The 13,065-nt window shown below is 40.8% G+C and overlaps 1 protein-coding gene across 1 annotated transcript; it reads right to left on the bottom strand.

The window, feature by feature from the left end:
• Positions 1 to 3,754: 3,754 nt before the first annotated feature.
• LOC128372531 (BLOC-2 complex member HPS6) lies at positions 3,755 to 6,763 on the bottom strand. Its single transcript, XM_053332624.1, has one exon. The coding sequence runs from the start codon at positions 6,464 to 6,466 to the stop codon at positions 3,755 to 3,757; it is 2,712 nt and encodes a 903-aa protein (XP_053188599.1). The 5' UTR covers positions 6,467 to 6,763.
• Positions 6,764 to 13,065: the final 6,302 nt, after the last annotated feature.

Raw genomic sequence — 13,065 nt, 5'->3', positions numbered from 1 at the left:
TCCCTTCACTGTAGGGGTTCTTTGGGGGTCACCCATCTGTATAAAATGATAGGATTTATTAAGATAGTCAGAGTTTGTGTTTCTTTATGATCATGAAGTGTTGCATTACTCTTATGAAACACTGTCTCATTACAACAGTCCATCCATAAGTTCACACTCATGACACTGAAGAATTTGTATAAGAGAAAATGATAGCAGCTGGTTGCCCGGGAAGATGTAAGGATTTAACTTATAATTTTAGATCTGACAATATTATTACCTTTGGTTCCATTTTTGAATACAGCTCAAATAATTACGGGTAGGCCTATACAGATATATCTTTTTTTAATCATGCAGGGAATTTTACTGCAGCTGGATTGATTAAAAATAAAAAACTGATATAATTTTGGGGACACTTTGTTAGAGTGTTAACGCAACAATGTAACTTTTAGGGGGGAACACTCATGCAGTCTTACGTCTTAGTAATGACCCTGGTTGTTTGCATAATTGATACATCAATCCCTTCAACTGATCTCCATACAGATGAAATAAAAACCTTTGGGGAAAAGTCCAAATTTAATATGAGGAGTTATTATGATCCATGGACTTGTGTATTGTTGAATCATGGTAAATAATACATGAACAGCAGTGGGGTTATTAAAACTGTAGACTGCATTAACTAGACGACAGAAGTATCAGCTTTCCTTAAAGGTATTTTGAGTCTCTACATGCATTTGTGTTGCTATTTCTGACCTGTGTGAAACACTAATTAATTCTTGGTTGAGGGGCCCATTAATGTAAGTGATGAAAATGTCCTATAATGCAGTTAGCCCTCTCCTGATGCATTCATCCCTGTGACTCATTAGTCAGCTGTTCAGAGACGAGCAGAGGACAGAGCAGCAAGCAGGGCCGGCAAGTGTCTGCTTATTGTTTACAGGATGCCGTCTATAATTAGAACATATAAATCGATGGCATTACAGCACTGGCACGACTCGAAACCTTGTAATATGAGAGGTGATACACAGAATGTGTGTGGCAAGGTGAGAGTGAAAGAAAAGAAGGTAAGAGCGAGAAGTAAAAAAAGGAGTTTAGCTGAAGGTATGAGGAATGTTAGGTATCAGTTTGACAGTTATAACAGCTCTCTGTAGAAGACTCTTATTACCCTATACTCTTTTCCACCTCTGTGATTATATCCTCCCATCCTGATGTGGAACCTGCCAATTTGCTGTGAAGACCAGGGCCTGAACTCTGTGTCCTGCTTCTGCTTTTGTTATGATCAGAGTTAGTTAAGAAGCAACCTCTGATTCAGAAGCTTAATGGGTAGCGACTGAACATTCCTCTTAAAGGCCCTGACCATGGAAACATTTGAGTGCATTTACACACTCAAATCCATCTTGTGGCTCTCTCTCTCACATACACTCACTAAACACCAACACACACACAGGACTACAGCTGTAAGTGGATTTGTCCATGGCAGAAAAAAAAGCAATGGGGGCAGTGGATCATATGAATGCATTATTGTGTTGTTTGCATAGCTATGCTTTTAAACCAGTACACTGTTTGCCTGTTTTCAGGTTAGACTGAATTAACTGTAAAGTGAACAAAACTAAAAAGAGCACACCAGCCTTGGCAGTTGGCGCTTTAGTTGTTTGAGACTGAATAGTGTATGATCTGTCAGCTAGATTTAACATTGTGCAGTTGTGTGAATGGAATATGCTGACAGAGCTAACAAAACAAGAACTACAGCAATTTGTGGCAACAGGGACTTGGCAGGTAGGTGACAATGACAATGCCACAGTGAAATAAAAAGTGTAATGAACACCAGTGAACATTGTCGGTGTTTTGCAATGGATTGTATTACACTGTACACAGGTCAGGTGACTTGAAATGTAAAACTCAGGGCAGCAAAAAGAAGTTTTATCTTCAGTTTAATAGCATACAGCATTCGTTCTTAAATACTTGTACACATTTTTTTTTTCAAATACCGCAAAAAGAGTATCACCAAAAAAAAGTCAGCAAAGTACAGTTATCAGGCTAATCCAGGAGGAATTCCTATTTGTTGACAGAAAACAATTCCAGTAATTAAACTAAATTAATATTTAACATCAACAGTCATAATGTAAGGCTGTGTGGCCTGTCTGGGCAAGTCAGGGACTTTCACTTGAGCTAAGACACATCTGGTACACAGGAAAAACTCACGGTGCTGTATTGGTTTCAGCTGCACAGAGATTGTCATGCTTGTTCAAGTGTACAAAACCTGGAATGACATTATTAATATACCAGCTGCAGTCAGCAATCACACAAAAGTAAGAACTTAAAATGTTATAAAAATGCAGCTTCTTACTGTAGCTGTTTTCCACATATGAAACTCAGAGTCAAGCGGTTTTGTTCAATACCGCCAGCTATTTGTCCAGAGTATGAGTTCTGAGACACAGCAGAAATGTGACACTAACCTGTAAATGAAGAACAGTGCAGTGAAAGGCATTCTGAAAGTTCTGCAGCATTTTGGAGTCAGATTGTCAGAGGAGGTTTTCTGTCACAACCTCACCTTTATCCTTTATCATTTTGGTAGTTTTCCAAAGATTGATAGAAAATAAATAACAGTTTGTTTCAGAGGGCTTCATATTTACATACAAGAAAAAAACTAAAACATTTTCTTTGACTAAAAAGCATAACCATAGACATCAGAGAAAGATGTATGAGTAGGTAGCCTACTTATATATACTTTTGTTTACAGCACTTAATCAGAACACATTCATTTCAACAGAAGCATAAAAAGTATGGTAAAAACAATACTGACTGTGGGGATAGAAAAGTGCAATCAGTTTCAGAGCAACTAACAGGGGCAAGACAGAGGGCCTAACATCTTTAATGACATTAAACTGACTGGTTCCATGAAGGAGGTCGTACACGGTCTTATGCAAGCAGCAGGCCGACTGTGTTAGTCACAACGTGCCTCACTCACACTAGGATCCTAACAGAATTACCTCCGAAATTGAATTTAAAGTCAACTGTGAGTCACTTTTACTTGGTATTCTGTCTGGAATGTCCTGTGAGCTGGATTGCCAAGGAGCACAGTGGACAAGATGGTGTCTCCAAATGAACAAGGAATAGAAAAACAGACTGGTGAGCAGACTGTTTGGGGTTTGGTTTACAGGTTGTACACGGTCTGGTTGAGGCCATAGTAACCAGCTTAATGTTTGAACATTCATAATATGTTAACCAGTCAGTTAAGGAACCTTGGACCCCCTCTCTCCTCTTGTAAATCATACCTCACTTAAAACAAACACTCAAACACAAAGGCCAGCTTGTCTGGATAACACTCAGTAGATTATCCGCTGTGTGAATACACTTGAACATCAACAATTGAAAGGCAGCTGAACTTGGCTACAATTAGCAGACGTCAGTTATTTTAAAAGGCAAAGAGAGATAAACCCCAAAAATGGGAGTTAGTGGCTTTTAATTCAATACATCATTATTTATTGATAGAGGCTAAGCTAATTTGATGCAATAACTTTCTTATCCACGTACATTTAATGCTGAAGAGATAAATAACTTTGCAGGTACATTATATACACATTAAGACTTGCAATTAACTGCAGTATTTACACTGGTAAGATCTTCAGTAGTCATTTCAGTTTCTAGTAGTCGTACTTCATCTGACATTACCGATGAATTTAAAATCACAATAACAAATATCACAAGTAACTGCATTAACATGATATTATGTTGTTTATTTGATTGTCATTACTGTTTAAACCGAACACACACTACTTCATAGAGGTGAGTCTGTGATGGGGTCTGTGACGGTATTCTGTCTCTCCACAGGCTGACGAGGAAGTGTTGGAGGGGGATATGATGGGGACTGGAGGATGTCAGCGTAGCGCTGACTGGGCTTGGTCTCCCTCTGAAGGACTTTTCTCAGCAGAGGTTTCAACAGCCCAATGGTCAACTGACTGCTCTGCGAGTCTGCAAAGGTAGCCGGGGATGTGGAGGTTGCGTTGGACATGGAGAAGGATGAGGGAGAAGGGTTGTTAGGGGAGGGGAGGTTTTTCAGCACCAAGTTAAGAATTGTGGTGACAGTGAGGTCCTCTGGGCACAGCGTCCAGAGAAGGTCCAGGTAGGGGTCCAGGTCTCTGTGCTGGGCCACCTCACAGAGTAGGGTCGTGAAGATCTCCTTATTGAGCAGCGGACTCTGTTTGCAGAACTTCTGAGCTACCTGCGTGACCCGCTCCCACTGCTGCTTGCAGATGAGGACCCTCAGAGCCTGGAGGATGGCGTTGGGCCGCCCACTGACAAGCAGCAGCTCCACCTCCAAGTCCTGCTGCTGCTCTCTGTCTGGGCTCAGGCTGGAAAGAACGCTCAGCGCTCGCTTGTAGAGGGGCACATTGTTCTCCCCACTCTCCCCTCCTCTACCACATGAGAGGCCCCAAGAGGAAGAGGCCAGGCTCAGGCCCAGGCTGGCAGAGCCCTGCTGCTGCTGGGCGAGGTCCAGGAACCTCGGCAGCCAGGTGGGCTGGAAGTGGAAAACTGAGTAGCAGAGGAGCTCAAACACAGGCAGGGCAGCTGGGGAAGTGGAGCTTGTAGAGTTGGATTTACAATTAGTGAGGTGACCACCTTTGAGGTTATGCTTGTGCTTTAGCCCACCATTTGTGAGCAGGAGGGAGGTTGGGGAGCTGCAGGTTGGAGTGGGAGTGAGGACAGTTTTCCACACGTCTGGGGGAGCCCTACTGGACAGAGAGTCCTTCCCATTGTAGTGCAATTGTAGGGCAGCCTGCGCTGCCCTCCACGCCTGGCAAGGGAAGATATTGAAGATGGAGTTGAGGTAGAGCAGAGACTCTTTATCCAGCTCCAAGGATGCCAGCAGCCTGGTTACTTCTTTCTCAACTAGACTCTCACATACCGCCTCCACCTCTTTAACATTTCCTCTCACTAAACTCCCCTTCACCTCCTCCAGAGAGACTAGAGCCTTTAACTCAGCCTCCAGAGAGCCCATTAGTTTGTCTTGCCCTGCTATACATCCACCTCCTCCGTTCTGGGACAGCTCTACGCTCTTCTGCTTTAACCCCGTGCTTAGGTAGCTCCTGAGAATGGAGGCTAAAGAAATGGGAGCCTGGAACCTACCTCCTTTCTTGAGGGCTTCCACAGTAAGCTGGGTGCTGCTCAGGCTCCTCTGCTGGTAGTATTTACAGGCCTCCTCAAAGACTGCCTCCACCAGGAGGGCTTCAGGATGGATATTCTCTACTGTGCTGAAAGGAGATGGCTTCATCTTAGAGTTACAATCTCTGGTGTCTGTATCTCGGTGCACCACCACAAAAATTCCAGTTTCTGAGAGCAGGTGCGGTATCCATATGTCAGCCTTGTTTACATATAATAACCCTTCTCTCTTCAGTATGATCTTTTCCAGCTCTCTGCCACAGTTCAAGTCTATCAGATGAAGATTTTGCCCTATCACAAGTGCCAGGGTGTCCTGGTATACACAGAGGCTAGTGTGTGTGCCGTATTTCACCAAGCAGTTGTCTGCCAGTTTGTATACCTGCCGCAGGATGCCGTCTTTCTGCAGGAGACACACCCAGCCGGTGCTCAGCAGGAGAAGCAGGCCCCCACAGGGTGAGGGAGAGAAGTCGTAGATCTCAGGAGGTTCAAGAGCTGATAAATACCCCAAACAGTCCGTCACCAACCTCCTGAAATCAGACTCTTTAGCAGACAGCTTCTTCAGAGGAGTGTTTTTACATGTGGTGCTGACCCTGAAGGTGTCATGGCGAGGGTGCCAAGAGAGGAAAAATTTGGAGATGCTCAACAGAGGCTTCACTTTGATGTCAGGAAGGAGATGCACATATTCACCTGAGCTGACCACAGTAAATTTAGGGTTGTTGTGGAGGGCGATTTTCACACCACCCAAGCTGACAGCACCCTCCTCCACCTCAAAGTCCCTTCTGCAAACACAGTATCTTAACTTATTCCTCGTGGAGGTGAGGGCTGGGGAGCTTTCAGAGGGCGGCCTCTCCTCACACCAAATGATAAGATTAGAGCAGGCACAGACAGATACCACTCGGGCTCGGGGACTGTTACACAAGTCTGATGTTTGCAGGAGATGCCAGCCACCTTTGCACTCCTGGAATCTCCAGAATTCAGCTTTTCCATTCTCATAAACCACTGCCACAGCTGCTGCGTCTCTGCTGCTGCTACTGCTGTTATTATTATTGTCCAAATATAAAATATCCACAATGGACGCGGTTCGTTTCAAACACAAATCCAGTTTCTTCTGGTTCTGGGCAAGCTGAGGTCTTTCATATTTGTCAAAAGTCACAAGACCCACCTTAGGTTTGCAGGGGATGACATGGATGTGACGTCCATCTGGGCTCAGGCGAACATTTGACAGGCTGTTTTTATGCTCGTTATGGATCAGTTTGAGGGTCTCAATCAGCTCTTTACTGCCAGTATAGTCCCCGAAATCTGACAGCTGCTCCAGCATTAACCGCGCCATGGCTCTCCACACCGAGCACCGGAATGTAGCGTTGTAATTAACTTGTTATTAGCGTATTAACCACTAGCTTGTGTGGCACACAAATCTGACCTCGGACTCCGGAGAGGCTAACTAACTGAACGGCATCCAGCTCGGTCCTGTGACAGCCTTCATCCCGCTGTGAACGCGAAGGGATACATCCTCTGAGCCCGCTAACCTCATGTCAGTACACGACAAATGAGCCAAACTGTCGGTTGAAAGTGACAGTAAGCGCTGAATAAGTTTTAAAACACTGATCGAGAAAGGCACTTTGGTCATTCCGATGCTAAATTAGCTCTCCCCTGACATCACGGGATTGTTAATTTCCGGATACCAGCGGTGTTTTGCATACGGGGAGGAGCCGCGTCACGACGTAAGCAGGCCAAAGATTTTGTACAGGCGGAGAGAAAAGTAACTCCCACTGGCTCTGCAGTGTGTTCAATCCAAACTGTAAAGATCTTGTATTCCACCTGAGTGGTCTATCTTTTCATCTTTGTTTTAAACAACAACAATAACAATAATAATAATTATTATTATTATAATAAGAATAAGAATAATCAGAGTTGGGGAAGGTTACTTTGGAAATGTAATAGGTTACAGATGGTTATCCTATTTAAAATGTAATAAGTAATGTAACTAATTCAATTACATAATCAAATTAATGTAACATATTATATTTGATTACTTCTAAGTGTAACAACCCACCAAAATCTAAGTTCAGGTGTTTTTCATGGATACTGACATGATTTATAAGGGAGATAATTTCTTATAAAGTAAGATTTATGTCTCATTTGAAAATGTATTCATTATTTCATTAGAAATAGTAGTAGATTCTATGAAAAAAGTCAAAAGTCTGGCATGGGCTTAATTGGTACTGTGACACCATTTAAGCCTCTGCGTACTCCAAATAAGGTCCATGTCATGATTTATTTACAAAATATTAAAAAAAATATTTCAAACAATTAAAAATAGCAACATGTACTAAGTAACATATTAAATAGTAAAGTAAGTAAGTAGTAAAATATTAAAAAATGAGGAAAGAACCCTCCACCTGAGCAAAATCTTAAAGGTCTGACTGACTTAATTCATTTCATTTGTAATCATCAGCATTTTCATAAATAACTGTGACTTAATTACACATTTTTTTCTCAGCAACTGTAACGGATTACAGTTAAATTCATTTTGTAATTAAATTATGTAATGCTGTTACATGTACCTAGTTACTCCCCAACACTGACATATTGTCATATGATACATTACTAATAGGATTTTTCTGTAGTAGCCAGCTGAGGTAGAGTTCATTTATTCCATTTTACATACAGTCAGGTATTTGTGGCTCCCAATCTGTGGGTTGGACCCTTTACAAAGGGTCACAAGATAAACCCACAGGGGTCCTGGTTGATTGATGGATGACTGATGATGATTAATGGGGCAGTAATGGGGAAAAGCAATGTTCTGCAAAACAAATCAGTATTCATTGTTTGGCATTTCTCTGATTCTTCAAAATATGTCCTTTTACATGGAATATTGGAGAGTTTGGCCTCCTTAAGCCTTGAATAAATATTCAAATTCACTGCAATTTAACAATATATTTTAGTTTATAAGATTATGTCTTTTTAGATAACTTGCTTTTACATGTATGTTTTTATTCTATTTATTTTTTAAATGTCAAATAAATGTATCTTTGAAACTAAAAAGAAGACAAAGTACTGCGATTGAATAAATTCTCACTTGTTATTGAGTCTTTGTAACTTGAACTGAACTTTATGCCAAATGAGTAATACTCAAACTCACATGGATTGCTGTATGACACTGACAGTGCTAAGAACTGAGCCCACAGTGGATTACGGTTTATTATTAGCTTTGATAGTAGTCTCTTTAGCAGAAGTAAAATCTAGTTTTACTTCTTTTTCTTTTTGGGTTTATCATTGCTTAGAAAAGTCAAGAAACTATTGAACTCTCTTTGTGTATATTATTTAGCTTTTGATCCTACCTAATATGTATCAGTTATTGTTTGGCCTCCTCTTCATGTTGTCATGTAGTCAGATTCGTGTTGGCAGCCATCTAAAATGTAGCTGAGGAAGCTTTTGGTAAAAAAACCCAACATGTTTTACATCAGTATATGCTTCGGCCAAAAAGCTATCTAGAGCCTGTCTTGTATGGGTGTGGAGGTAAAGATCTTTACACAGACTGCTGGTGCCATTTGGCTGAAAACAATTTGAAAGCTACAGTAGGTGAGTTGAAGACAGCACCTAGATAAGAACAAATGAGGAACTGTGTTCATTTCCTCCTCCGCTTTGATAGCATACTTTGAATATATTTTTAAAACGCTAACTCCTACAGTGTAACTATGGAAACTGCTTTTACCTCCACAGATCTGGAGGCAGGAGTCCATCTTAACTGGCAAGAAGAGAAACTGAGAAACTGTTCCAGTACATGTTTGTTCATTTTGGCAGGAACCTGCGAAAAGAGAGGCTGATCAATAAGAACCTCCTTTGGGTTAACACCAATCTGAGAGACCACCTCACATAAATCAGCTTTGTGCCACATCCTGCTTCACACTACAGATGTGGTTGCAGGAGAATTAGAAGAGTGATATTGATCAAGCTTAGACAAATCTGTAGAAGCCTTTGAAAGAACATATTACAAACAACATGTATCAAAACAGGCCTGAATGACTCAGTGTTGATTCAAAGTAAATTCCTTCCTGCTGTGAGGGCCCTATTTATTTCTATGCCAAACTTTTATGTAGCACGCTGTGAAGCTGTGCTGGTAGATGTATTGACATTAAGATCCACAGACAAAGATGAGAAATGTTGGAAGACTGGCTGTGGCACACACCTGTTAGCAATATGTATATGGTTGATATATTACTTGATCAAGCATATGTTTTGTCGGCAGCATGAAGCTTATGCAAATCAACCTGAGGAACTGACAATTACGTTTTCTTTCCTTCACAGAGAGTAAAGCTGGTGCTGTATGGTGTGTGTTTAACTTTCCTTAAACTTAGCGAACTCTTGGTTTGTTTAGATCTCACTTACACAAGTATACTCACAGAAATCTGCTTGCTTCTCAGTTTTAAGAAAAATGCACTTTATAGTTTTTTTTGTATGTACACTGTTATACAAACCCATAAGTGGATGCTTTTAAGATCACTTTTGTGATTTGAATGAGAGCAACAATTACACTGTTAAGGATTACATTTGATGCTAGCATTTGATAATATTAAACAAATTAGCAGACAAGCTTGTGACACCAATTATATAATCAGATCATAGAGAAAGTTCTACTGTCTCTCTCTCTATTTCATAACTATCTATGGCTTGACCCAATTTGTCTTCTTCAGTTTACTCTGCTGCAAAGTTCAGATGACTGGATCAGTGAAAATTTAAGTGGACATGTAAGTTCCTTTGATATCCAGGAGGAGGCAGTATTGATCTTCACTTACAGCACGTGGGCGACTCGAAAGATCAGTGTACAATCAAAAATGCTTGAAAATACCTGCTAAGTGCTCACCAGAATAAAGTGATACGTGAATCATGGGCTCTTTAATCATTTCTTTGTCACCCTGAGTGCACAGTTCATTGAATCCTACTCTAAAACACTGCACACAACACTCACTGTGTGTTTCGATGAATATCACATGTCTAAACAAATGCAGAATCACAAGGCTTCTCTCACTTCCAGTCAACTAAAGTTGCCCATTACATCTTGTGACATTTATGGTTTCTCTGTTACCTTTTTCTATGGCCACTCTTCTCCAGTGTTGGCAGTTGTGGAGTTCCTTGCTTAAGGCCTGTAATTAAAAAAACATCAATGAATGTTCTAACATTTTCCATTCACACCTCCATTTTTAAGGTGTTTCTTCATGTATACAGTTTCTTCATATGTTCTTTGTCTACTTTTCTGTTAATGGCTGAAAGGTCACATCACCTTGGAAAAAGAGAGAACAAGTGTGAATTTAACTTGCCGCTTTCCTTTAAACTTTCTCTCACCTCTCAAACTAGATGAAAAATTACTTGAGTGAGCTCACTTGACATTACTCTTCTTTCAAATCTGGTGCTTTTCTTGCTTACAGCTCTTTCCTATATGTATACGGTCTGCCTGCATTATTGAGCCAGAAAGCACTTTAAGGGAGGCAGGTTACTCCTTCATACCAGTGTGTCTGTGTGTGTGTGTGTGTGTGTGTGTGTGTGTGTGTGTGGCTGTGTATTTATGTCCTATTATGTCTCTGTGTCATTTATTATAAAATATATGGATGCAGTATGTTATTCAAACAGTAGATTCAAGCCCTGCTGCCTCCAGACAGGCTTGACTTGGACAGAAAACACCCTCTATTAGAGAGTGTGTTTAGTCTGCTGTGCCTGTAGACAGGAAGATAAAGTCATCTGAAGACTAGAGGGGGTTAGAGACTGGGGGGATTTCCTTTTTGAGTTATATGGTGTAGGAAAGAAAATCACTAGCTGTAAAATATTGCTGCACAGGGTAGAGAAGATGGGTAAGCTGTCAGCTTTGCATACCCCCAGGAATGAATTATTTTAATTTGAGCAAAATTTAGAAGCAAGAAAGTCTGTAAGAGAGCATGTATGAATGGGGGAAAAGCTGAGAGAAATCAGGAGATTTCACAGTCTGTTTGGGATTTGTGTAAGATGCTTCTTCTCTGTGCTGCTGCACAAGTATCTGTTTTGTCAAACGAAAGTTGCAGCTGCCTGTCAGCCTCCTGTCTCATGAGAGAACAGGCAGATATTACTGTCAGTTTGTGCTTGCTGTTGTACAGCTGTCATGTGCCTCTCTCTCCATATCTCCCTTTGCTTATGAAGCTGGAAAAGCATTTTGTCTCCAGCTTCAAGTGTCTTTCATTGTGCTGACAGAGGCATTGTGGGAGCTGAAGTCATCCATATTTTTTTTTCCTTTCTCACACATAACTTTTATACTTAGAGCAGAGCAGAGACAAACAGGAATAAAATAATCCTACCTAAAGGAGATATCAATGAGCAAAGATGGTGTTGAATAAGAACATTGCTCAATATAACTGCTTATATTAATATTTCATCACATTCCACCAAAAATGAAAAAAGTACGGTTATCTGTCCTGCTTGAAACTCCTTAAGTGGCATCGCTTTATATGTTTGTGCTAGAAAATGTGAAGAAATAAAGCAAACAAAATGATCATGGTGCAGTCTTAATGAAAAGCGTATATAAGTGTTTGATGGATTTGAACAATCTGGAAATGTAATAACCAGAAATCTTTATGAGAAAACTTCCTCATCTGGATTTGCAGTGGTTGAGTACTCCAATGGCTTTCAAGTTAAATCTTTTTCTCTCCAGTGCTTCATTTTCCGAGGCTTATAAAATCCTTTAAGCGGTAAATATTTTTCAGTGAGATTACAACCAAGCACAAATTTCAGCATCTTCTCCACAATACTGACTGCTTAATGAATTTGTATGAGCGCATGGAGTGGCAATTTATGACAGAGAGAAGAGATGAAATGCAGGAGAGGGAAGCTTAGTGGTTCATTAGGAAGACAAACAGACTTGGGAGACACTTAAACTGAACTTCAACAGAGATGAGTAAACAATAACAAGCTGAAGTTATTGGCCATGATTTTGGCATAATGAAGAAAGTTGTCAGAGAAAAAATGTAATGAGAATTTCCCAAAATTAGTGAAATCCTTGAAATGAAACCTCTGCTTGTTCCTCAAATGAACTCAAATAAGAGGTCACAGCAGTGGTGAAATGTCTGTAGAATTGTCACTCTGATGGACACACTCATTACAAATACCCTGCCTCATTGGCTGATTAGATAACAGGCCATTTACAATTGTCTGTCCTTCCGCATTTAGCACAAGCTCTTATCTCAATGATCCATACCCCGACTCTGAGCATAAATAGCATTAGCTCTCACATCACACCATTAATCGGATTCATGGCCCTTGGCGCAGTGCTGGATGTTTTGGAAGCCCTTTACTTCTTTTACTTATCTCCAATCTTTACATCTCCTATTGTGTCCTTCTCTTCATAAAAAAGGCACACATACTTGTCTCTAGTGTAGTACCATGTGTGACCACAGATTGGCAGTACGTGCATTGCCTGAGATGCTACAATAATTGCAGGTTGGTCATGTGAGGATAAAAGGTCTTGCCATCACTATTTTTACTCAGTGTTTGTTGACTGAATTGTTTAACTGTATCCAGGAGGTTTAAAGTAGTCCATATGCTATCAAATCCTACTGTGACAGGAGAGCTTTCCAGCCAATAACACAACTCTGTCTCCTCTGTGTTTCATAGCTATGGAAACAGGTGTGAGTCACTGTGCTTGCTGCCGCTGCAGCTTAGAGTATACAAGTCTCTCTGGAGCAAGAGATCAAAGAACAGGATTCAGCCTTAGCTTCCTCCTTGACTTCCTGTCATTTCACTTCACTGCCTCTTCATTAATCAGCCTGGAATTGCATTAAGTTTTCCCTCCACCTCTAGTATTGTTACGCTCTCTTACTCTTTCTGCTTCAGTTTCTGCCTGTCTCCCCTTCTGCTTCCATCCCTCTGTCCCAGGATCAGGTATAATTGCTATTGAGATAAATCCTC

This window comes from Scomber japonicus, chromosome 14, assembly GCF_027409825.1.
Source record: "Scomber japonicus isolate fScoJap1 chromosome 14, fScoJap1.pri, whole genome shotgun sequence".
NCBI classification, from domain to species: domain Eukaryota; kingdom Metazoa; phylum Chordata; class Actinopteri; order Scombriformes; family Scombridae; genus Scomber; species Scomber japonicus.
The sequence above is the reverse complement of the archived record's forward strand: the minus strand, read 5'-3'. Positions and strand labels throughout refer to the sequence as shown.